The 26,795-nt window shown below is 49.7% G+C and overlaps 1 protein-coding gene across 2 annotated transcripts in view; it reads left to right on the top strand.

The window, feature by feature from the left end:
- The first annotated feature begins 1,315 nt into the window (after nucleotides 1–1,315).
- The window catches only part of TBXAS1 (thromboxane A synthase 1), a 137,975-nt gene continuing 112,495 nt past the window's right edge, over nucleotides 1,316–26,795 (top strand). The window contains exon 1 of one of the 2 annotated variants that reach the window (XM_036010957.1): nucleotides 1,316–1,586. In XM_036010957.1, coding sequence (XP_035866850.1) covers nucleotides 1,498–1,586 — 89 coding nt within the window. In that variant the 5' untranslated portion in view covers nucleotides 1,316–1,497. The remainder of the gene's footprint in view (nucleotides 1,587–26,795) is intronic. The other variant, XM_028525746.2, reaches the window with a different exon arrangement.

Genomic DNA, 26,795 nt, shown 5'->3' on the forward strand with positions numbered 1-26,795 from the left:
CGGGGTTGAACATAAACTTGTGTTAAGAGAATGGGCTTTGGAGTCCTACCTACCAGGCCTCGTCTATAGAATGGGATTAAACTTCACCTCAGCGGGTTGTTTATGAGGATTAAGTGAGTCCGCCCATAGGAAACGCTGTTAGAGTGGTAACCAACACACAGCAAGCACTTCATAAACGCCATTGTCATTACTCACGTCGTCACTTACAGTTTCAGCCGAGACTACTCTCTGACTGGACAGCTCCACTCAGATGTCTCCCCAGCATCCCAAACTTAACAAAACCCAGACTGAACTTCTTGATTTTTCCACCCAGACCACATCTCCCCATCTGAGTAAATGGCACCCTAGATGCCCGTAGACCAAGTCGGGAACCTGGGAGTCGGACATGGTCCCACCTTCCCCTTCTCCTTCCTGTCCCGTCCACCAGGAAATGCTGCAGAGTCTGCCCCCAGATAAAGGTCAAAGTCATCTCCTGCCCTCCTCCACCCCTGCCGCACTCTGAGGGCAGCATCTCAGGATGGACGCAACAATCTTCTCAATGGCCGCCCTGCTTGCCCTCCTGCACCAGCCCAAGGGATTCTTTCCATGTAGCCAGAAGGACTTTAACACACACAAAGATGACCCTGTTAAAACCTTACGTGGCCCATGAAATGAAGCCCAGCTTTTCGCCATGGCTCTGTGCGGCCTGGTCTGTTGATGTCCCGCCTCTTCCCAGCTGCTTCCCCCGTCTGGCCCGCCACACCTGCCCCATCCCTACAGGTGTCAGTCACACGATGACTAACAAGGAAAAAAGGACTCAGTCTCCTTTAGCCAGAGAAGCTCAGAGCTAGAACAGAGGATCCATACAGGAGTCCATGGACTTGCTTTTAGACCCTTAAGAAATCCTTCAACTCAGGATGAGAGTACTGATCTAAGGCAAGATTCTGGGTCGGATCCAACAGCCAGCCACCAACAGCCAGCCATCACCAGTCACCTCTGACCCCAGAGAGGTCCCCAGGCCCCGGGAACCAATGAGCTTGGGGAGATGGATGTCCTCAGGGCGGCCAGCATTTTCCTTCAGCCTGAGGCCCACCTCAGGTTTTTCTGGGATGTACAGAATCCCTTTCCTCACATCTTCGTTATAAATTCATACATTTCTGTAACGAGCACTTGTCAGAGTCGAAATCCATGAACCGTTTTGTTTCTCGGCCAACACGGGGACCGCTGGGCCGCCGCTTCCCAGGGAAGTTAATGTAAATGTTTATTGCCAGTGCACTCCTAAGAAAATAAAGTTGCTGATTCACTGCCTTACACAGAAACCCTTTGTTTTCCCTCCTCTTCCTTCCTCTTTACAAGCAGATGCCCTGAGAAAGAGCACGTTTTGGGGACCCACTTGCTGTGACGTTCTCTCGGCTGCCTCTTCCTTCTGCCACCTGTGAATCCCAGTGTCTGTGACGGCAGGGCAACCAGCCGGCCTCTCTCCTCTGGAGGACGCCCCTCGAGGGTCCCTGAGGAACCATGGAAGTCTTGGGGTTTCTCAAAGTGGAAGTGAACGGCTCCACGCTGACGGTGGCCCTGTCTGTGGTCCTCGTGGCCCTCCTGAAGTGGTAAGTCGCCGCGGGCACGTCCCAGGGACTGTGCTGTTGTCGGAAACTGCAGCCCGGGAGCCTCGTGGAGCCTGGCTCGTGGGAGCCAGGTGGGGGACGTGGGAGTGTGTTTTTCTTGTTTTCCCCTAATCTAGAGGGAGCTGAGTATTAACACAGCTTCAGAATGAAAAGCAAACAGTCGGGTTAATCTTTTGCTGAAATGCATGAGCCTGAGGTGGCAGGGAAGGCTGGTGATTCAGTGACGGAGAGCGCTCCACGTACTTAAGTCGGAGAGGGATGGGGGAAAGGGCCGAACTGGAAAGGTTCGGGGGGAAGTGTGTCCTTGCGCGCCGCCCTGCCTTCTCGCCTCGTGTGTCTCGGATCCTGTTCACACGTTGGATTTGCGGCCGAACCAGCCTTCTGCTTCGTGTTACATTAAAAACACAAAGGGCAGCGTTGCCCTGCAGCATCCATCGGGAGCTACTCTGCGGGAAGTCACTGAGAGGGATGTCTGCAGGGCTAACGACAACGTGGTGGAACTACTTTCCTTGTTTTCTACTAGTGTCTGACAAAAGGGAAGGGACTCCTGCAAACACAGCGCATGCAGGACCCACAAAGTCTCAGACCCTGGAAGGATCTCAGATCCGAACTGGGAGTGGCTCCCTGCGATAGTGTGAATTCAACAGGTTTTCCGACGTCTGGCTCAGTCGAAGGCCCCCCACCGCCGCATAGGCAACTTCCACGTGTATATCCACCTTGTCCATTAAACTCATTAGAGTTCCCCAACCATAAGCGCCAGGATTTAGGCGGCTCTGGTGTTTGAGGGGGAAGTGGGAAAAATAATGAGGAACTCGAGTTTGAACAGAATTTCAATTTATGTTTCCAGTGGTAGGAAAGCCTCCTCTGGATTAATAACTGGGAAAGCACTTTGCAAAGCATCAAGCATTATGCAAATGTGAGGTATTATTCTTTCGGAATTTGCATAGCTGAAAATGAAATTCGCATCTGACGTTCTGTGATGATGGAATTACTGCTCGGAACCTGGCTCTGAAAGGTGGCGGCGGTCTCAGTGCTGCGTGGCTTTTTAAACTGGTCTAATTATCTTTTGAACTTCCCTATTGCGGTGTAGCTCCTCTTGCCTTCAGACGGGCCATGTGCAAATGGTCGCCCTTCCCCCCACCCTACCCCATTAATCCGTCTCCCCGGCTTTCCCTGCTCAGCGCCGCACACAGCACAGGGGTCTGACAGGTGGGAGGGTGCTTACTTAGTAGATGGCAGCCGCCCTAGTGAACTATCACCCATGTCACCTAAATGCAGAGGAAAATAAGCCTCTGGTGCTTTGAGTATATTTTTAATTTCTTATCAATATTAATTTCTCATCAGTAGCTATGCCTGGACTGCGGTTCTCAAAGCGTGTCCCACCTGTGTCCTCCAGGTGGTCTGGCAGTGCCCACGTTTCTATCAGATGCTTCTCTGCACGTTCGTTTCTGTCTCTCTTGTGTCTTTTTCGTTTCTGTATTCTTACTCCCAGCTCAGTGCCTGGCAGACAGTCTGGCCTCGATAGATGTCCGGTCAGTGAATGAGCGAATCGCATACATTAACGAGGCTCTGGCCACGGAAGGGGCCATGTGTCCTGGCTGATAAGCTGCGGTAACTGGGTGTTTGTAATCAGCGTAGATCAGAGAGTCACGGACAATAACACCGCCCCGCTCGGCCAGGCAGCTGTGCATCTGGAATGTGTTCCCGGGGCCACATTAATAACCCGGGTCAAAGACACAGAGATTAGATAAAAGCACGAAGCGGAGGTGGTAAATGGGAAGTGACGGCTGACTTCCACCTGTTATCGCAAAAATATTTATCGATCTGTTAACATGTGCCAGGCGTGGAGTGCGGCCCGGGGGCAAGGTCAGGGAATAGGAAGTCTGGATCAGATGCCCACGGCAGGGGGATGTGGAGGTTCTAGGGTAAGCTCAAGGTCTCGAGAGAATATTCCAGAAGGAGAGGAGTAGTGAGCAGGAGTGGCCGTGCCCGTGGCTCCGGTGCTCTTGGGTCTGTCCCTTGATTCAGCTCAAGGAGACGGCCCTTGGGCTGTGGACCCTCCTCCTCCAGGCAGGACTAAGTAGCCACTGAGCACAGACACCGGCCCGACTGAAGTGGGGCCTCCCCGCCGTTTCTCAAGAGGGGCCATGTGGGGGAGAGCGGGGGTGCTCCGAGAACGCCCTGAGGAGGAACTGTGCAGGGTGGCATGTCCCAAACATTTAAACTCCATTGTCTCTCCTTTAAGAGTTAGAGCCGCCATTGGGCCAGGCGAGACGGCAATGAAACACCTCAACTCTGAGGAGATAAAATTGGGAGGGACACCAGGGTGGCTTCGTGCCTCTTCAACCAGCCGGTGGGCTCCTTCGGGGTAGGGGCAGGGTCTCCTATTGCATTACAATTCTGGAAACGTCTGTCTGTGGCCCAGTGTTCTTCCAGCATTTGGCTTCGTGGGGGTCCGTTAAGTTGGAGAGGGATGCACATTTGATCCGCCCAGCATCCAGTTTGTAGGGTTTGGCTCCGGCGTCCTTCAGTGGCCATATCTCCCTGCACCCCCCTCACCTGACTCCCCAACATCCTGTGCCGTTCACAGTTCTCTGCAGGGTCACGTTGCTGCAGGTGCCTTTGCCCTGGCCAGGCCCCTACTTGAAGTGCCGCCCTCCGCATTTCTCTCCAAGGCCAAGTTCAGGGCATCGCCTCAGGGAGCGCTTCCTGAGGTTGTACACCAGGGCACACCCGAGCCCCCACTCTGTGCTGCAGTTCTCTCGTCTCTCCCGCCCCCTTTCTCTCACAGGCTCTGGCGCGTGCTTGGCACCTAATAAACACTGGCGGATGGCTCATTCCAGCCTCTGATCTCTGCTGGTATTTGTCTTGCTCGTTCTTCTCTTAGCCTTCACAGCTCAGCACAAATCTCTGGACCACGCGAACCAGCCCCTTTCCAGAAAGCCTACTGTATTTCCGTTTTGGACCCACTTGGCGACCACTTTTCTAATTGCTGCAGGTGGACCGCCTCTGTGGCCCTGCTCACCTTGTAGAGCAGGCATCGGGGCACGTGCTTAATCAATAAATGCGTCTTAATTGTTAAGTATACTTTGATGGTTTTCCCAAAATGGCACTTGATGCGATGTTTTTCAATGACAATTATCCACGTTGGCAGTGAAGAGGCAGAGCAGCGTAGGTTGGGGTGTAAGCAGATCAGAGCCGGGGTGCAGAATATGTCAGCTAGAACTACAAGAAGCACAGCCGATGTGATTAACATGCGCGAGAAGACATTTTAAAATTTCCGTGTAAAATGGCTCGAAATTCTTACTCCTGGAAGAGAGTTGTTCTGTAAGAAATACGTCGTACAAATTGAATATTGCTGGAGGCAACGCTCACTTCTAGTGCACTTAGAGCTTCAAGCACACCTAAGAACTGGCAGCTGGATTCCTGTTAGAAAGATCTCTTTATCCTCTAAGAAGGGGTAGAAGGAAAGAACCCAAATATGAATAACGTTCTGTTTTTTTTCAGTGGTGGGATTATAAGTAATTTTTATTTCTTCTCTTAGTCTTTTTGCATCTTCCATACTCCTTTAATGGGTATGAGCTGCTGATCAAAAAAGGGAAAGAAACTTGACCCAAAAATGTAGGAAATTGCTTCCCTCTAGGAGTGCAGAGGACAGCTTTGGGCATGGATGTTTGGGGACTGTGTCATCACTATTTCTACCAGGAGGGTCAAACGTGCAGGGGAGTTTGGAGTACTGGGGAAGTATCTTGGTTGCTGAGACGATGAGAAAGGTAAACGGGAGTTATTCTATTAAGTAGCTGAACAGTTAAAACGAGTATATATGTGCATGTGGTGGGGGCCGGGAAGAGCTGTGTCGGGAAGGTGGAAGGGCTTTGAGTGCCAAGTGGCATTTAAGGGTTGGGATCCTGAGACCCAGAGGGGCCAATCAAATAGACAGTAAAGCAGGAATCAGGGGGAGGTAGGGTTCTGATTGAGTCTCGTTCTGAGACCAGGTTGAAGTAAAACATGATTGGGAGTTATTAAGACTTAAGACTATAATGGAAAAGTCTATCGCTGTACCTGAAAGTTTCTTTCTCGGAGAGCTTGCTTCCCATGTGGGAGAAGTGGATTCTAATGCTAGACCCACAGGCAGTCCCAGAGTGTATTTAAAAGAAAACTTTGCTCCCTGGGATGCAAAGACGGCTCACCATACACAAATCAATAAACATGACCCACCACATTAACAGAATAAAGTATACACATCACGTGATTACTTCAATCGGTGCAGACAAAGCATCTGACAAAACTTTAACTTCCTTTCATAGTTAAAAACTCTCAACCAATTAGGTGTAGAAGAAATGAACGTATCTCAACGTAATTAAAGGCCCTATATGACGCGAGCCCTTAGCTCACGTCATACTCAACAGTGAGAAGCTGAAAGCTTTTCCGCTAAGATCAGGAACAAGACGAGGATGCCCACTCTCACCACTCGTACTTAACATAGTGCTGGAAGTCCTAGTCAGAGCAACTGGGCTAGAAAAAGAAATAATAGGGCTCTAAATCGGAAAGGCGGAAGTAAAACTGTCTCTGTTTGCAGATCACAGGATCATGTGCACGCGTCTATGATCCTAAAGACTCCACCGAAAAATGGTTAGAGCTCATTAACAAATTCAGTACAATGGCGGGGTACAAAATCAACACATAAAAGTCAGTTGCATTTCTACATACGTACAACAGACTCTCTGGAAAAGAAACAAAGAGAACAATCACATTCACAATAGCATCCAAAAGAATGAAATACTTCAAGGACGTAAAAGATCTGTCACTAAACATGGTAAGACACTGATGAAGCAGACACAAATACATGGAAAGGGATCTTGTGTTCATGAATCAGAATGAACATCGTGAAAATGCCCATATTACCCAAAGCATTTACAGATTCAATGCCATTCCTATCAAAATTCCAATGGTATTTCCACAGAAATAAAAAAAAAATCCTAAAATCTGCATGGAACCAGAAAAGACCCTCAACAGCTGAAGCAATCCTGAGGGAAGACCTCAACGGAAGGCACTTCCTGATTTCAAATTCCAGTGCAAAGCCGTGGTAGTCGAGAGTCTGGCATTGAAATCTATATAGATCAATGGAACAAAATAAAGCACTTAGAAACAAACCCATGGATATACAGTCAATTAATTTTGGACAAAAAAAGCCAAGAATACACAAAGGGGAAGGGATACTCTCTTCAATAAATAATGCTGAGAAAAGTGAGTACGCACAGGCGAAAGAATGGAATTGAATCCTTATCTTTTGCCATCCACACAAATTAACTTGAAATGGATTAAAGACTTCAATGTAAGGCCTGAAACGGTAAGAACCTAAAAGAAAACATAGGGGAAAAGCCCCTTGACCATGGCCTTGGCCCTGAAAGGTTCTCTAGTAAAGAAATCTATTTCACTTCACTTACCTCGGGTGCTTTCTAAGCTCCTTTAATTAAGGAATGCCACACATGGCCACCGTGAGAGGGGCAATCAAGACCGTCTGGGACTGTCTCTTGAAAAGATTGGTCAGACGTGTCAGCAGCCAGGCAGCTGCGTAGCCTGCTGGAACTGGAGGGGCTGCTGAACAGAGGAACCAACCAGGAAAATTACCCCTTTGCAAGCTCGCTGGCTCCAGGTTGATGATGTCGATGATGTGGTTCAGGATGCACAGGGTACAGAGTCTAGAGGGCAAAGCAGGGCCCATGTGGGGGGCTGGCTTCAGTTCAACATCAAGGTGAATGAATAACCACAGCTGTCCAGCCATGGTCTTGGGAGGCGTGAGTGCCCCTCTGTGTCCATCAGGAAAGCTGCCAAAGCGCTTCCCACGTGGTGTGGGCAGCTGACATGGAGGACCTTCGAGACCTAGGCTGCAGACTGTTTCATCTGTTGATGCTCTCACGTGGGCAGATTTGTGCAGAAGCTAGGCGCTGCCACTGAAAGCCAGTCAGATAAAACACACGGGATCCACTAGCGACTGTCCCCCTTCTGCCTGACACCCTGCCCATCCTCAGTGGCATTTCCTTTGGCACTGAGAGAGTGTCCCAGGAGCCTGGGAGTACACCCACAAAGCAGCTTTTAGGGGCTTCGTTGTAGCTTCGTGCACCATCTTTGCTTCTTGTCTCTCTGCCCCAGTCCCTTGCGCGCCAGTCAGAGGTGACTTTGGAAAGCAGGTGGGCCTTGGGCTGGGTCTTGAAACTCAGGGAAGAATTGACTTAGAAGAGAGTGGAGGGAGACAGTCTCAGCTGGAGAAGCATCACGGGGCAAAGGCAGCATCAGGGTTTGTAAGGTTTGGTGGAACACAACATTAAGACTGTGATTAATGAGCACATTTTAGAAATAGATGTTAAAGACCATGGATAATTCCCAGTGTCCCAGGATCTCCGGCGAAGGATGCAGGCTACCTCCCTTTTTTATTTTTTGTACTTTGGTCTCGGCTGTGATGGGCACTTCAGTTTAATAACTCGGTGATGAGCTTGCAGATAACATTGAGCCTGCTTATGAAAACGAGGTCTGTGCTTCCTCGAGGACCATTTCCACAGAATATTATTTTTTTGTTTTCTCCCTTTTAAATAGTCATACACAGTATCCCTGGCCTCCCCCTCACTTTATTGATTTTCCAGAACAAGAGGACGAGGTGTGACTATAAAGTAATGTGACTGATTATTCTAGTATGAGCACCAGAACTTTTACAGCTAAATGCATTTTATGACCCGCTGAGGCACGTCCCTGATAGGCTGAACCCGGACTGCAGGGACACCGCTCTCGGAAAACACGCTCTTGGCCCTTTTCTTTGGGAACGGTCCTCGGCGTCTAGATATAGCCTCTGACAGCCCTCCGGGCAGCAAATCACCATCTTGGTGGAGAATGGAGTCATTTTTAAAAACAGCCCCCATTTGGGCAAAGAGGTGATTAGGATGGGGTACTATTTTCAATCCAAAACAAAATGGGGTTATCGAACAATAAGACGCTGTTGTTTACTCAGAGGTTCTGGAAGCCTGGGAATTTTGTTGCAGGGCCACGCTTATTAGGCATATGGTCGTTCTTGTTTTGTTTTTATTTGTTTAAATACATTTTTTAATCCTCACCTGAGGATGTGTTTACTGATTTTAGAGAGAGAGGAAAGGACAGAGAGAGAGAGAGGAAACATTGATGTGAGAAACATTGACTGGTTGCCTCCCGTATGCACCCTGACCTGGGTTCGAACCTGCAACCATTTCAGTGCATGGGACGATGCTCCACTCAACTGAGCCACCCAGCCAGGGCTGTTCATTGGTTTGTTTTAAAGAAAACAATAGCAAAAGTCTTAATACGTATGGTCATACTTTTTCTAATCTGGTGAGGAATTCGAGCTTCTGGTAGATTTACTCATTGGGCAGAGATGAAAGAAAAATCTCATTCATCCCATAAACAAAGCAAATCATGAGATTTATGTCGGTGCCTTGCTGAGCTACTTGAGTAAGTGCTTGGTGCAGCGTTCCCTGGGCAGGCAGTGGCTCCCCCAGGCACAGAGCTGTTGGAGGAGCCCTTCCCCCCAGCCCTGAATACTGTGACAACCAACCTCACGCAGGCTGCATTTGCCACGGAGGGTAAGTGCCCGATCTCCGGGAACTCCAGCAGCGTCGCAGGAACTGCTCTCTGGCCACAACAGCCAAGTGCATCTGAACATGGAGATGAGGCTTTGGGGAGAGAAGGGACAGGGACAGGGTTCACACTGTTGGGGAGTGGAACTTCAATTTTTTTATTGTTGTTCAAGTACAGTTGTCTCCATTTTCCCCACCACCACTTCCTCCCACCATCCCCACCTCCTGCCCTCAGTCCTACCCCCTTTTGGCTTTGTCCATGAGTCCTTTATACATGTTCCTTGATGACCTTTCCTTCTCCTTCTTCCCCTTTTAGCTCCTCCCCCCTCCCCTCTGGTTACCATCAGTTGGTTCTTAATTTCAATGTCCCCGGTTATATTTTGCTTGCTTGTCTGTTGTGTTGACTAGGTTCCACTTATAGGTGAGATCACATGGTATTTGTCTTTCACTGCCTGGCTTATTTCACTTAGCGTAACGCTCTCCAGTTCCAAAGGGTTGCAAAGGGTAGGAGCTCCTTCTTTCTTTCTGCTGCATAGTATTCCATTGTGTAAATGTACCACAGTTTTTTTGGAAAACATATTTGCCAATGATACCTCGGACAAGGATTTGATCTCCAAAATATACAAAGAACTCACACGACTCCACTCCAGGAAGACAAACAATCCAATTAAAAAATGGGAACTTCAATTTTTAAGAGCCGTCTCAGACCTGGTTTGCCAGAAATATCGACGTTGCACAACTTCCTGGGGGGTTGGGCAGGAGCGGGTGTCAGCTGAGTGGGGAGATCTCCAGAGCCCGAGACTCGGGTGCCCCTGGCTTCCTCACAGAGGCCGGTCCTGAGCCACACTGCAGGGCCGTCCTAAACCAGCACATGTCCCCGCAAAGGTGCGCTCGTTAGGTTTCATGCCGGCACATAGCCATTCTGGAACATGGTCCCAGAAAGAGGGCGGCTTTTTTTTTTTTTAACTCTTAAAGGTATTTGGGGGAAATGGTATCAGAAAATGGTCAGAACAAGCAAGGCCAACCTCTATAAATACTGGCTTCACCAAATTCCTGTTTTCCAAGCACTACACCCAGACACCCTGGGGAAGGCCGGCGCCGCGCACCCAAACCAGACGCTGCCTCCATGCTGGGAGCTGAAAGGTGCCTCAAATCCTCCCTCCATCCCCTCCCACCTGCACACGTGCTCCCGCTTCTCAGCACACTCTGCGCACCAGGGTCCCTGCTGCCTGAAGGCCCACGCCCTCTACTGAGCTCAGTGCTATCCATCGTACCAAACCTCGTCCAGTGTTGCTCTTCTGGAAGGTCTTCTTCACCCTGCCAGCCCTCAGTGACCCTGCCCCCTTTGAACCCCCGGAGCTTGTTCAGTTTCCACGGCTACCTTGGCACTTACTATATTGTTTTATGGGGTCTGCATGTGTCCTCTCTTCCTAGCCTAACTCTAAGCCCCTGAGGGCAGGGGCTGAACCTTAAGCCAATGAATGCCTGCGCATAGTAGCTGCTCAATAAATGTTAATGATCATAACCATGCCTCAGGAAACTGAGATAGCAGCCCTGCTTCCAATGATCACTGTCACAGGTGCATGCGCATATGCACACGCACGGGAAAGGGTGGAATCGGTTTCCCTCCGACTTGCACCCTGGTGGCGCCATGGTCTCGGCACCTGGCAGGATGCCTTGCATGTGGCTCACCGAAAGAGTAAATAAATTACTTCTTTGTTCACACACTCACTGAAAGCTGAAGGTTTTCTAGGCTGTGTGCTGGTAACACCTCCTTGAGGTGCAGTGGGTAACGTTCCCAGGAATTCAGACAAAGGGACTATCACATGGGGAATCGAGGAGCAAGGCTCCGATGCCCAAGGAGGGGACGGGGCAGATGGCAGCACACAGCCATTTGGAAGATGTGCTGTGTGGGAAAGTACAGAGCACTCGGGGTCTGAGCCTCAGAGTGTCCTGACCACAATGTGGGGGGATGGGGCTCAGCCAACCCCCGCAGAGAGGCTGCAAAGGGCAAGCACTTCCTCCTCCTCTGCTCTGTGGAACACCAGTCCCCACGGTCTGCAGCACTGCTATCTGCCTCTTCACCACCGGCCACTGGTCCTGCCAGTTCCCCACAGGCCCCAAGCTCTGTGGTCCAAACAACAACGCACCATTAAGCAACGACTGACTGACTTATTTTCCCATTGGAGTTATTCAAAGCCAAGCCGACGGAAGCTCTGCCAGTGAGAACAGCTGATCAATGGGAGAGCCAGCATTAGTGTACCAAGTTATAATTCCACTCCAAAGCAAAGAAGCTTGACATTTTCGTTAACCTGCACAATCTCAGTGTCAATAAATGCACGATTTACATTAGGCTCTTTGAAATGTTGAAAATACCTCAGGTGCCCTCTTCCTACCTGCACAGATCAATAGGCGTCTGGGGACCTCCAGCTGCGAGCATCCTAAAGCCACCCATGATACACTGATGGGTTTGAACTCTTACCTGTACAAAGACGGTGGCCAAAGCTGGCCGCATCATCTCATGACAAAAGGGATTATTGTGGGAGGTAACCAGGAAGGTGTCAGGTCTCACCTCCCATTTGCCCTTCAGCCATGCAGTGGGGGGTTTCTTCCATTCTCCATGGAGACGACTCCTTCCGGGGTCACCAATCAGTCCCTAGTTCCTAAATGGAATTCACTTCCCAATCTTTCTTCCATGCTTTGTGATGTATTTTTTAAACCCTCACCCAAAGATTTGCTTATTGATTTTAGAGAGAAAGGAAGGGGGCAGGGGAGAGAGAGAGAGAGAAATACCGATGTAAGAGAAACATTGATCAGTTTCCTCCCATACGCTCCCTGACAGGGGATTGAACCCACAACCTAGGTATGGGCCCTGACCACAGATCAAACCTGTATGGAAGGACTCTCCAACCAACTGAACCACCCTGCCAGGGCAGCTCTTTGTCATATCTGACTCTAGTGTTACTGTTGGGTATATCCCAGAGCCCTCAGGTGCGCAGGGGTAGGAAAAATTCCTCCAGACGTTGCTGGAGAAATTGCGTTGCTGAGATGCTGACTCGGCGGGTCTTGTTGGGTCTTAGGAACCAGCACCTAGAATGCTAAACGCAAGGGCACAAGCTCAGTGTGGTGGCTCAGCTCGGGCCTGGGCTGAGCCTGGGGACGCCCCCCAGTATTTCTAGCTGAGGAAGCAATGGCAATGGAGGTCAGGGGCTGACTTGTGATGAGGCTACCGCATTCTCTGAGAAATGCCAATACCGAGTCAGGGGCTGGGGTGGGGGAGGGAGAAGCCCCCACAGGAGGGGCTCTGACTCCCATCTGGAAAAGCAGAACCGAGGGGAGGCATTTCTGAGGCCCAGGAGACCAGAAGGATCCTTCGGATTCTGAGAAAGCCTGAACACAGAAAGTGTGGCGTGCTCGCCCTATCCTGAAATACAACAACCAGGGGGCTCCCCTGCAGATTGTGAGCTATATTGTTTAAGACAAATTGTTCTACACTGCACAGTAAATTTATGGATGCTGCTGTGCCAAGAAATAGCTGTGGATGAAAAGATAAATAGCCCCAGAATTCTTTTAAATATTCTCATGGGTGCTAAAGCCCTACTGGGTTATTAAAGAGAAAACCTGTTTTAGGGTTACGTCTTGCCCCTGCAGAGACCGCCCCTTGGGGCTGGCTGGAAGAAGAAGGGGTGAACCCCAGTATCACAAGGCCTGTTACGCAGAGCGAATTTAACTCGGGCTTTCAGATACAAAGGGTGGCTTTTCTCTCCCTTCCGTGCTCCCCGTCACATGAATTTGCACCCTCGCCTCATCGGTGGATATGAACGGGAAGGTGCTCTCTCATAATGTGAAATCAGCCACAAAATTTCGTTTCCCCTTTCCCTACAAAAACGGTGTGCTGACTAAAACAACTAGAATATAGCTTAGTTAGCCTAATAATGATAGCTAGCCAAAAAAAAAAAAATCCCCCACAAAACCCAACAGACAAAAGGAAAACACAAAGCACAACATTCAGCATTCAGAGCAGGCCAGGAAAAGAAATCATTTTTGAAATTGCATCTCCTTTCCTTGGGGTTATTTCCTCTCTCTCACCTCCTCTTAGGCAGTTAGGGAGACCCCTCCCCACCAACACTCCCACCCAGATTGTTCTCTTCAGGGCTGCTGACAGCTCTGATGGTGTGTTTACTGGGCTGAGTAGCGTTCCCTACCCGCCCCCCCCCCCCCCCCAAGATTCAGGTCCACTCAGCACCTCGGAATGTGCCTTATTTGGGAGCAGGGTCTTCGTGGATATAACCAAGTTGAGATGAGCTTGCGCTGGATTAGCGTGGTCTGTAATCCATGACAGATGTCCTTCTAAGAAGAGGGAAGGTTGGATGCAGAGACACACGGAGTGAAGATGCTTTGAAGACAGAGACGCAGGGAGAACGCCGCATGGAGAAGGAGATAGAGGGATGCAGCTGCAAGCCAGGAGCACCAAGGCCTGCCAGCAACCACCGGAAGCCAGGAAGAGTGAGGAAGGATCCGCCCCAGAGCCCGAGAGAGAGAAAGAGAGAGAGCGAGAGTGGGAGAGAGCCTACGAGGGTCAATTTCTGCTGCTGTGAGCCCCCAGTTTGCCCCCAGCAGCTCTAGGACACAACCGCAGTCTCCTTCCCTTCATGGGCCTTGCTGAGCCAGGACGGACCCATCAGAGGCCTGGCTAGAGGCTCCGCCCCTTTGATCAGGCAGGTCCCCGAATCTCAGTTTCCCCATCTGGATAACAGACGTGACAGGGAGGTCGATGGAGGTTAGAGGCCACAATATCCTTAATGTGTTGGTACGATGCCGGACCCAAAGCAAGTGCTTAGTAGATGTTGGTTAGTATTAGCCGCATGGTTTCCCGAAGGCTGTGAATTCACTTTCCCCCCAAGTTTGAAGTTTCCCAGATTTTACTTTTCCAGTAAAGCCGAGGAGATCCTATCTGTTCTCTCGGTGACGGATGGCGGCATCTGGCACAGTGCCTGGCACCGAGCAGGAACTGCACACGTCCTTATGAAGTGAAAAATGGCGCAGCTACGTCTCGTTTCAATACCTCATCTTAGGAGGAAGCAGCCTACAGGCTTTGCAAGGCTTAGAATCCAGCTTGACAAACCCGAGGTGCAGCTGTAGGAGCAACATACTTTAATTAAATTGGGTCACCCTGGGGCATGCATGTTGTGGTAGCCGGCCTTCAAGATGTCCCCTGAATGACCCCTGTCCCCTGGTATTCACGCCCTTGCATAGTAGTCCCCTCCTCCACTGGACCAGGGTCAGGCAGGTGACCAGTAGAACACAGCAGAGGTGACAGCATATCACTTCCAAGGTTAGGCTATAAATGATTGAGACTTTTATCACCCAATCTTGGACTCGCTCCCTTGGATTGCTTGCTTAGAGGGGGAGCCACCGGGCCTGCTGAGTAGCCCTGCGGAGAGGCACGAGTAGTGAGGTCTGCCAACCTTTGCATGAGTGGGCACGGAAGCAAGTCTTCAGGCTCTGGCTGGTCTTAGATCATTGACTGTACCCTCATGGGTGACCCTGAGCCCACACGACCCAGCTAGTCTGTCCCCAGATTCTTGGCCCTTGGAAACTGTGCGCAATCATGATAAATGCTTGTTGTTCTAAGCCACTTGGTTTTAGAGTAATTCGTAACGCAACAATAACTAATACAGATGACGAGAGAGGAGTGGCCAGGATGAGCCAGGACTAGGAGGAGGAACGGCAGTCATACAAGGGTTTATGAGGTTCAGGAGGCAGGCGAGAGGCCGAACCCCAATGGGTCAACCATGGGGAAAGCCAGGCAGGTTCCGTGTGTTTGCACATCCAGTCCAGAGCCCGGGGTGGCGACAGCCAGAACCAACCGCGTTGATCAGCAAAGGGCCTACTACTCTTGGTGATCTGAGATGGGAGCGATTGCCTTTTGACCTTGTCTTAGGTCAAAACCAGTTGGACCTCCATCTCCGGTTGGACCTACAGCTGACCGCTGTAGCTAAGAGATGATCAAAGGCCGATGAGTGAACTTGGCAAGAATCAGGTCCACACAGAGATCTGAGGATTATAGCAACCAAAAAGATGCAATGGTATTACAAATATTTTTGAAACACTCACAGTAACCTTTTGTTGTTTTGACTGCCTAAGTTCTTTAAGTCCTCTGCCAGGCTGGGAGACAGAATCGGGTTTCCCAGGCCTGTTCCGGGCTATTTGGGCAGGTCACAGTGCAATACAAAGATGGAGATATTGGCTGGGTTTATGAAGACATAATCAAATCCAACTGGCAAATACTTTTTGAGTACCTAGTAGGTTAGATACAGGGGAACTCAGAATCGTCCTGTGCACCCATTACAAGTACCCAGTGCTCCTGCGTACCCACCTTGGCTACTAAGAGATACAGCAACTCAAAGAAACAGCCCCTGTATTCTCCACATGGGTCAGGTCTTCACTTTAAATCTGCCTGTCCTTGTTTCAAATGGACTCACTGGCCAACCTGACCAACTGGATCCCAGGGGACAACGGAGTCCTGTGAAGGGCATCTGCCTTTTCAGCCCATGGAAGGGAGTGGAGCAGGGCCTTCTGCACCGCCTGCCTTGCAGGAAGGTTTGGCTCGGGGCCATCTGCTGCTCTGCAAAGGTCAGATGAGACACCGGACAGGCGCTAGCGAACAGCGCGGACTCCAGAACCAGACAGCCTGGGCTCACCTGTCCGCTCTGCTGCTCATATGCTGTGTGCCCTTGGGCAAGTTACTTCATCTCTCTGAGCCTCTGGTTCCCCACCTGCAAAACCAAGGTGATCATAACGTGGGGTGTGGGGAGGAGTAAATGAGTTAACATGCGCGAAGCACTTGCAGCAGCTCCTGGCCCCCAGAAAACATCCAGTAACTGATATTGTTACGCAGGACACAGAGGCGTGATAATAGCAGCCCATTTAGTGCCTACTCGGTGCCGGACACTGTGCCCTCTGTGGGCTCAGTGTTGTCACTGGGCTCAGATTGTCACTGGGGTTCACCCAAGGCAGATATCGCTTTCACAACATCTTAAGGGTTCTTTAAGGACTTCATAAAAACAAAGGGATTAAGTACTGATGACTAAGCCCACATAATGGAAACAGAACAGGGTTCAGTACATAATGAACTTGGGCAGGATTATATTCCTACAAACAAGTCGCCAAGTTCTCCTGTTCTTTGTTTGCAGTCCCTCTGCACTAGGGGACCGGTGACCAAGGAAACGTCTCCGTGGGCCTGGGACAGTCTGGGTGGGCCCCTGAAGAAATCCGAAGAATAATGAGGACTCGCCAGGTGGAGAAAGAGGGTGGACACACCAGGCAGGGAAATGGGTGCACAGGGGCCAGGGTGAGGTGAGCAGGCACCTGGGGTGTGAGATTTAAGGGGGCACTTCCACTCAGGGTCAAACAAGAGCAGGGTCTGCACTGGCACATCCCTAGGAGAGAGTGTGCTTCCTTAAATCTTGCACCCTCCATGCCTCACTTGCCTCCTCTTAGTCCTGGTCCAGAGAACAGTGTGGCTTACAAGGCCCGGAAGGGCGGAGCGAGCTGGCATCCCTGGAGTGTCCAAGGCCTGCCAGATTGCTGGAGTCTAAAGGCGGAGTACGGAGACCACTCGGAGCCAGCCCGGGGCCAGATCCCCAAAGGCCCTGTGGCCCAAAGGAAGGAGTTTCCTGTTTGGTCTATAAGTGACAGGGAGCCGAGGAAGAATACTGAAGTGGCCACAGCGTGGACAGATGTGCACATGAGCAAGACTCTCCTGGCAGCAGCATGGGTGGCGGATGGATGGATGGGTGGATGGATGGGGGAGCGCCTGGAGGCTGGAGGCCCGTTCAGGATGCTGCTGAGGGCGAGACAATGGTGGCCTGACATGGGGCGGCGCCAGTTCGAAGGAAGGAAAGAACCCACCTGAGATGTTCTGAGAGCAGCATGGACAGTCCCTGGGGACTGCCTGCAGACGAGGACTGATGGGAAAGATTAGCACTGAGGTTTCTAACTGGTGACCAGCTCAGAAGCCATGGGAATTTCAGGGTAAAATTGGTAGGTGGCAGGCTGTTGTCAGGGCCTCCCCAAGCCCAAGGGAAACCCCCGTTTCCCCATTTGTTTTCCATGGGACACACTCTCTGGGGCCTGGATGTGTCTCACTCACCCTTGGGAGGGCACCCATGGTCTGTGTCACCGAGTGAACCCGAGTGGCTTCCAGACCCCATCGCCTCGTCCCGCTCGCTGGCTTCTAGGTGGCCTTAGGGGTGTCAAAGTCCTTTCGAGGCTGCTGTGCAGCTGGGATCAGACAAACCTCCCATCTGGACCCACAAGGTCCCATGGCTCTGCCTGGGCCCCCATGACCTTGGTGGGGGTCTGGAGAGGGATTGGGTACCAGGCAAGGCCAGGCTGGCCTGGGGCTCTGGGTGGCACGGGGGTAGGAAGCGGGGGAGGCAGGGGGAATGAGGGCCTGCTGGGAAGCTGGACGCTTGAGCCGCCTGGGGCAGAGCCTTGTGAGACAGGACTCGAGATCGGAGTCAGCCAGAGAGCGGGTGGGAGGGCGGCCAGGGCTCTGGGGTGCAGCCCAGAGAGACTGAGAGGTTATTGTGGGGGCAGAGGGAGGTGGCCAGTGGCTCCCCAGCGGCCTCACCCGGAGCAGGGGAAGTGCTGAGGCTGCAGGGTGGCCTTCGGGGACATACTCTGGGCCTAACTTCCTCTGACCCAGGCACAGTCACGCACACCGGCCGACCCTGTGGTGGGCTGAGGCCCCCGGGTCCTTTCCTATGAGCTTCAGTGAAGCAGGGTCTCTCCTCCCCGCGCTGGAGAAGTTGGGAACACACCTGCTCTGCAAGGCTCCCCCCCCCCCCCCCCCCCCCCCCCGCCTTCTCCTAAAGATAAAGCAGGTGAAAAAGCAAGCCCGAGCTCTTTGAAACGTTAATTAAAGGCACCACAGTTTCCTTATTTAACTGAGGGTTGCTACCTCATTTGGGAGTATTAGCCAAGCAAGCCGGCCTTTGTTGTGCTTGACAAAGTGATTAATTCAGACCCTAGGTGAATTTTGGCTTTCTCAACATCTTTTGATGTGCTAAGATTCCCCAGTGAGGACAAACACCATCAATTACTTAAACAAGCCATTATCTTGAGAGCACAATTATCAGGGAGGCCCAGTCTGCTAATTGGCAGGCGGAGAGACAGAGATGAACTCTCGCTCCGGCCTGGACCTTGCCTATCTCCGGGAGCGTGAGCCCTTTCCGTTGGTCGTCTCCTGGCCATGCTCCTGCTGACGTGGGGCGGCCTAGTTATCTCCCGCCTCTGCAGAAATGCATCTTGGGTGACTCGTGGCTCTCTGATGACAGCGTCACTCTGGTGGGCAGAGCGGCAGAGCTCAGCGTTGGGGGTTGTGGGGGACGGGAAAAGGATGAGCCGACAGAAGCAAAATCCTTACTGGAGAGGCATTAGCAAGAAATTCTTTGGCTTGCTTTCCCCCTCTCCAAAGCCAAGTTCCCCAGCTCCCGGGACGAACAGGCCGAGGCAGGGGCGCTGGAGGATGTCACGCCACGTCTGGGCTTAAATCCCCCGACGCGGAAGGAATTCGAGGTCCAGATCCAAGAGGCCGCTTTCACTTTTAAATCAATAAACCTATGACACTACATTTAAATGTATTTGTATTTAAATTTATACATTAACATATATTGTAATACATTTACATTTGAATATATTTTATTTAAAAGATGTTTATTATGTATATATTTTTAAGTGCACTAAGCCACATTGTTCTTCACACACCCCCCCACCTTCCCCTCCACCCCGCTGAGTCCTAGAAGAGAGGTTTTGGGGGCAGGTTTCAGGCTGTATTTATATATGTCGCTGGTTTTTCAAGTGGCGGGTAGGGCAGCTTAGCCTAGTTAAATTCAAATACTTAAAAAGAATCCAGGAGCATTTCATAAATCTCAGTCACTTAACTGGGTTTGTGGCATAATTCGATTGCTTTCAGTTTTAAAATAGGAAGAGGAGTTGCCTGTGCACTCCTATTGTGAAACGACTCTTGGCTCTACCTTCCTCCCTCTTCTCCGCGAATCCTCGAGGGCACAGAAGGGCCAGGCCCGCTCCCGGCGTCCTTCTGGGACCAGCCGTGTGACTACGTGGCACAGACCTGGGGAGTGAGGGCCGAGGCGGGGCCTGGCCCTGGGCCTCACCCAGAGTGCCCTGCCTTCTGCTGCCCTCAGTCCTAAAGGTATCGCTTGGTTTTCTCGGCGTGGGACAGCATTGGAAAGCACACTCAGCTGAAGGCAGACCCCGTGCTTCCTCCCACATGAATAACCCACCCCCACCCCAGTGCCTCCTGGACCGCCGGCACCTTCAGGCCGCCGTGGGCCACGTGGCCTTGTGTGTCACGCCAGCTTCAACACCTCTGTCCTCATTTCAGTGGTTTCCAGGAGACTGATGCCCCTTTGGAGGGCCCTGTTTTTTGAAAGCTGGCCTTGGGAGGAAATAATTAGCATGAGGACCACTTGCCATTCTTTCCACGCTCTACCAAATGCTGTCCAACAGTTGGACAGAAGTGCTCTTTAAGTGATCAAAATGCAAAGTGTGCATTTCAACGGGCACGTCCTCTGACACGTGATGCTTCTTGGCTGCAAGGATCGTAAAGCAAATGCTGAATGGATTGCTTGCCATTAGCTGTTGAGTGTCTGTCTGGTCCGCTAGGCATGTGCCACGTCTCCGCAGCATCCTTGGTGCCCAGCGCTGTCCCCGGCACCTAGGAGACGGGCAGTGAATATGTGCCGTCCCAGGGAGTCTCTTCATCTGTCGCGTGTTGATGAACGTGAGCCCCGAGAGTGATAAAGGAGTTCAGTATTAGGATGTCTCCCTCTCATGTGGGTAAAGTACTGTCGCAGTTTGGGATAAAGCCAATGTCAGCTACAGACCGGCTCTCTTTAGTTCTGAGAAGGAAGCACAAGACAATAGATTCACTTGGTCTGCTTCTTCACGTGCACGCTGAAAAGGAATGAGATTCCTTCCTTCTTCTCTGGACATGGCGTTGAGCTATCAGCCGAGTCAGGGAGACCTAGACAGAGCACATGCTAAAATATGGCCCGTTCGGACCATCCTTGGCCTAGGGACCATCTGTAACAGGTGCAATCGATCAATTTAGGGGGTTCATGGACTTTTAAAACTTTCCATTTCCAAGTGTTTATTTGTACCCTTAGTATTGATGGAAGTGGTAATGGTTTTCATTTGTGGTCAAGATATAAAGTTTCCTCTTAAAATAAATGCATTTGTGTTTATTCAATGGAAATTGGAAGTAAAATAGCACAAGCGATTTGCAGATAACAGCAAAGGCTGTGGAGATGCTATCCGAATGACTGAATCGGGAAGAGTAATGTTTTGGAACCAATTGAGATTTATTGACTCAACCGGCTCTCCGCTGCCCTGAAAAGCGGGGGTAAAAACAGAGAAGTGTGTTCACTCTCTGCACTGTAATGGCCATCGATGAGCTGGGTGACATCATTATTTTTTAATTGTAGAATTTTCTTTAAACTAGTTATCTGTTGCCCGTTTAGACGGTGGGGCCACCAAATCCTGGTTTGGTGGTGCCTGCGGCGGGTGGAGAGTCGTTCAAGCTCCGGGCCTGCCTCCTTCCCACCCTCCAGTGGCTGTGCCACCCAGCTCCCCCTAAACCGGAAGCTTGGCAGTGCCCATCCCAGACACTTCGCCTTGACAGACACACACCAGAACTCCAAATAAAACCAGGACCCACACACAATATCAGCTGGTGTGGTGGCTAAATCATGGCCCCCCAAGATATCCAGGTCCCAATCCCTGGAACCTGTAGAAAGCCACTTTCTATGGCACAAGGGACTGTGAGGATGGGATTGAGGACCTTGAGCTAGGGAAGGTGCCCTGGATTACCTGGGTGGGCCCTGCATGTCATCACAAGGGGCCTTAGAAGAGGGACTTGGGAGAAGATGGTCACGGAAGATGATGTGATGACCAGAAGCAGAGATTGGAGTGACGTGGCCAGAAGCCACAGGAATAAAAAATCAATAATTCCCTGAATGCTCCAGATGGAGCCATCCCTACCTGATGCCTGGACTAAGGGCTAGTGAGTCTGATCTTGAACTTCTGGCCTCCAGAACCAGAAGATAATAAATTGTGTTGCTTTAAGCCATTAGGTTTGTGTTTCTGTATTACAACAGCCATAGGAAACTAATACAGTTGGGGAAAATTCGTTTACTTAAAAGAATTCCTCCACTTTTTGGTAGGATTCACCATATTGATCTGTTATGTAAAGTACTTACAAAGGAGCCGATTAACAAGTTTCAAAACCTATTTAAGTTTCTGAAGAGGCACTCACATGGTCAAAGAATAAAATGTGGTATCATGAAGCATCTCCAAGAAATACAGAGAAAAGTCTTCCTCTTTCTATGGACCTGAGATGCCATTTCTACTAAAAGGAACCAGGACTCCTTGGGAAAATTGCTGGTCCAGGTTTGGGGCAAGAAATGAGCAAGACAAACCTGGAACACTTTGTCATTTAAGAAAGTAAGGAAGGTGTTCTGTCCAAAGTACTCAGGAACAAAGTTGTATGCACTCAACCACCCAAAGATGGGATAATTTGGCAAATAAAATGATAATTGCAATAGATTGAAACATACCAAATATATTTAAATCCATGAATTCATCATGATACAAAAATATGTGTCACCATTTTAAGATGTTATGGAATCAATGCTTTTGGTTAACACATATTCAGAAGTTTCCTATTAGAATACAACAGACACTGAAAGTACTACATTTCAAAATACATGCGATGCAGCTACAGGAGGAGGATTTTAGCTTTAAACACATTCATTAAAAATAAAATTAATAAGTGAGCTAAATTGTTAAGAAGTTAAAAGAAAAAGAAACAAGCAAAAAAGAAAAAAGAAAAGAGTACACCCAAAGAAAATAGGAGGAAAATTATAATAGAAATATAATCATAAATTAACGAAATAGCAAAAAATAGAAATGATCAACAAAAGCAAAAGCCAATGCTTTGAAAAGATTAATAACACAGACAAAACTATGGCAAGCCTAATTAAGGCAAACTTTCCTAAGCAAACCTAGAAATAGAAGGACATGTCCTTAACCCAACCAAGAATATCTTTCAAAAATCTATAGCAAAATCTCACAGTTAATTTTGAAGCATTCAATACATTCCCACAGAATCAGGAATACAAAAAGGATGCCCTCTTTTACTGCTTCTTTTAAATATTGTACTAGAGGTCCCAGCCAGTGGAAAAAGAAAAGAAAAAATGAGACAAGGATTAGAAAGAGAACGTCACTTGCATAACATATCATTGTCAGCATAAGAAATCAACGAGATTCCTCATGTAAACCAGTGAGAAAGTTTACAAGGATCACCAATTACGAGACTGGCATAAAAAACAATTAGTGTTCCCAGACATGCACAGTATCAATCCACCAGCTGTACGCCAGATGATGTCCTGCCCCGATGGGCAGTGAGAGCAAAGGCTTGAGGGGGTGGGCCACAGGAGAGCGCCTGCAATGCGAGCGTGAGGGTGCTAAGACGGGGAGATGCGGCACTAAAACGGCGACTGAGGGGACCCCACATTGGAACTCTGTATCCGAGGAACCCCTTGCCTTGATGTGTGATTGAAGCGATTTCTGTACTGACAGTTTCTCTAGCTGTAGTTGTGGGGAAAGAAGGGGGCGAGGGAGAAGGAAACAGAATTTGAAGTCAGCTAGAAAGGCTGTAATTAGTTATTTTTGAAATGAAAACTGTTCAGACTCCATCTGCTTAACTCCTCTCCCTGCCCAGCTATGTGCTTGGAGTCAGCTTGCGGTCACCTACCCATGGCTGCTCGCTCGTATCCCAACCAGTGTGTTAACCGATGGCCGTGGCAGAGCTCTGCAGGCACCTGCATGACCTGTAGTGGACATGAGCAGGGGAAAGAAGGAACCATTTCCAAGTTGGGAAGTACTTTTGAAGTTGGAGAAAAAGGGATGGCAAAAAAACATTCTCTCTCTAGTAATGAAAGACATGCAGACATGCAGGTGTGCTGGTGTGTCTCTGAAATTAGGGAAAAATTGTAGGAGGGAGCTTGGTGCGATGGGTGCACCGACAGTGACACTGGCTGGGACAAACGTCCTGGAAAGCACTTTGGCATGAGTGTCAGCCTTTAAAACTGGTGACTCGTGGGAAGTTTATTGTAGTAGCATAACAAGTGGGTAAGAACACTGAAGACACCCTGAATATTAAACAGTAAGAATAGTTTAGTAAATTACATGTCCACAAGAGGAACGTCATACTGCCATAAAAACTTTCTGATGTGGCCCCACTGTTTTACGAAGTTGCTGGCAAAGCCTCTGATGGCTGTGCATGTTGTGAGTGTAGGGGAACCATGTGAAAACAATTTTCTTCCCCAAAAAGCGGGACAGCTGGGGTACCCGGCACTCCGGGGCTTCACCTATTCCTGGAGCATCATGGTTTTCATCCCAGGAGAAGTCTTATTTGCCAAAGAAATCTCTCACCATTCCAAACGCATCAATAGCCTCTGAACTTTCCAAAAGCAGCTCACCAAGCCAGAATTCTGTGATCGGGATGGGGAGGGTGACGAATGACTGGAGGAGCTGGCTGTTTCCAGAAGCACAGGAGAGAACATCCGATTCCTCTCTGACTGCTCGAGACGTGCAGAGAGGCGAGTCTCAGAGGGCAGGCTCTCCTTTGATTGTGTTCTTCTTTTGCTCCAACCCTCCATCAGCTTGACCATCTCCTTAATACGTGATTCATCAAAACATCCCCCAATGTATTACAAGGGGCTCCTTTAGCTGAACAATGAGCTGACCACTCTTTTTATTTTATTTTATTTATTTATTTTTAGAGAGAGGGGAAGGGAAGGAGAAAGAGAGGGAGAGAAACATCAATGTGTGGTTGCATCTCGAGCACCGCAACCCAGGCATGTGCCCTGACTGGGAATTGAACCGGCAACGCTTTGGTTCACAGGCCCACACTCAATCCACTGAGCTATACCACCCATGGCTGGGCTGGCCACTCTCATTGAACACATCAAGAAAAGGTTTTGTCTTGCCCTTAGCCGGGTGGCTCAGTTGGTTGAAGCATCGTCCTGTACACCAAAAGGTTGCAGGTTCAATTATTGGTCAGGATGTGTATGGGAGGCAACAAATCAATGTTTCCCTCTCCTCTCTCTTTTTCTCTCCTCTCTTCTCTCTTTCCCTCCTTCCCTTCCTCTCTCAAATAAATATGTCCTCGGGCTCAGATTTAAAAAAATAAGAAAGGGCTTTGTCTTGGGGAAAACAACATATTGGGAAATGTCTAGGCTTTGAAAATTGAATCTTATTTTGACAACGACCCACAACGTGAGGTGTGTTTTGAGAACGGACAGTGCGGGGCGCATGCTGGCATTACAGGGTTTGCATCCAGCGGCAGTAAATGACTACGTTAACTGTCAAAGACCAAAGGCGGCGCTATCTGAAGCTCCAGTGCAGACTTTCCATGGTCATTCCCCAGCATGAGTGTCCTTCCTGGGAGAAATGATACAAGTCCATCTGCATGACTGTGGGGCACATTTGCAGTCACTCCGTCCAGGGGGAGCCGTTCTAAAGACCACAGTGTGGCTGTGTATCACCTGCTTTCCGCAGCTGCGCCCTCGGCCACCTGCACCTCTTCCATGACACAGGAATTAACGGCACATTTTGACGTACAAGAGCAAATTTCTCTCCCATACTTTGAAACTTTGATAACTTTGAAAGTACCAGAAGGAGATTTTTTAAAATTCTTTTTCATTGATGCTCTAAAGTTCATTTGTGGATATTCCCGGTCTACCCATTTTCTAGGGCTTCTGTAACCCAGCACCACAAACTGGGCTTAAAACGTCAGACTTTGTGATCTCTCAGTTCTGAAAGTTCTAAAAGTCTGAAATCCAGGTGGGTGCAGGCCACGCCCCCTCTGAAACCTGCAGGGAGACTCCTTGCCCGCCCCTTCCGAGCTTCCCGCGGCTTGCTGCTGATCTTCGCCGTTGCCGGCTTGCAGCCACCCAATTCCAGTCTCTGCCTCTGTCATCACATGGCATTCTCCCTGTGTCTCCCTTCATGCGGCTGCCCTCGTACAAGGACCCCAGTCAAAATGGACTAGAGGTCCACTCTGCTTTGGTATGACCTCATTTTAACGGATTAAATTTGCAAACACCCCATCTCCAAATCAGGTCACATGCTGAGGTACTGGGAGTGCGGACTTCAACTTCTCTCCTTTGGAGGGACACAGTTCAACTTCTAACTCTTGGGGTCCGTCGGTTCTGGGTTAAGACCCTGTTGAGGGAGACAGAGAAGACCCAGGGACCAGGGAATGTGCAACAAGGGTGCAGAGAAGGAAGGTAGAGGGAGACAAATGAAACCCACCTGGCAATCTTGCTCAGAAGGCTGGTGGCAGTGCCCCCTCCCTGCTGATTCAGGAGCAAGGACTCTCGTTAAGGATGGCAACACTTGGCAACTCCTAGCAGAAGACACTCAAGGTCTGCACTTGAGTCCAGGCTGCAACGGGAAGTTGATGGCTATGTCTAGAACATTCTCTGCTGATGCCATTTGTCTGAAAATGTCTGAATTTTGTGCGGGGACACACAAGCAATATTTCCGTAAGTGGAGTTACATAATTAGGGCATGGACTTGCATAATAATTAGCATGTGTAATTAGGCACAGACTTCTTGTCCTTTAATTAGACAATCAAGACATCTAATTACAAAATTAAGATGTAATTACGTGGCCCAAGATGACATATTTCTTTCTACCCATGAGAGATTACATTTAGCAAATAGTTCACAAAAACTGATGAAGAAACGAACCTAGAAGCCAGATCGGAGATGCTGAGGGAAGGGGTAAGCGGACTGGTATGTCTCCTTCTGTCTTTCCTCTGACGCATGAGGGGAGAAACTGGAAACATCATAGTCAACTTGAAAGAATAACTGTGACCCCCCATGGTACACACGCTAACGAGGAGGGATGTGGCCGTGACGCACCCACGTGATTCGCACGTGGCTCTGAGCGTGGCTTGTAATTACGCTTGAACATGGACATAAATGCCTTGGGGATTCGTTCAAACCTGACAATGCAGCCACACGGTGGACACCTGGGTGGGGAGAGCTGGGAGCACAATCCTCCTTCCTTTTCCCTCCTGGCTCAGTTCTCCCTTGCGGCCACCCTAGAAGCAGACCCACTGCACACCCACACGTCCCCTGGGCTGGCCTTTCCCCGAACATGTGAGCATTCAACGAAGTTTGTATTTTAAGGGCTCCTGGTGGGACTGCAGGTGGGAAGGTCAGAGGCTCCAGCAAACAGAGTGATTCTTACAGCAATGGTTGTTTTTTAATTTTTTTTACGTTCCAGTACTGCTATGAAGTCCAGCTGTAGCGATGCTCTATTTTTCCTTGCCCCTACATTACCGGTAAGGTCTGGCTGATCGCGGCATGATGCTAAACACCCAGTTTGACTCATTAATTTTTCTGAACTAACTGAACTTTTGACCTAATTAGCTGGCTGATCAGGGATTCCAGCCATATGTCCAGGTTTTTCTAAGCCAGTTCT

The sequence above is a fragment of the Phyllostomus discolor genome, chromosome 10, assembly GCF_004126475.2.
Source record: "Phyllostomus discolor isolate MPI-MPIP mPhyDis1 chromosome 10, mPhyDis1.pri.v3, whole genome shotgun sequence".
NCBI lineage: Eukaryota > Metazoa > Chordata > Mammalia > Chiroptera > Phyllostomidae > Phyllostomus > Phyllostomus discolor.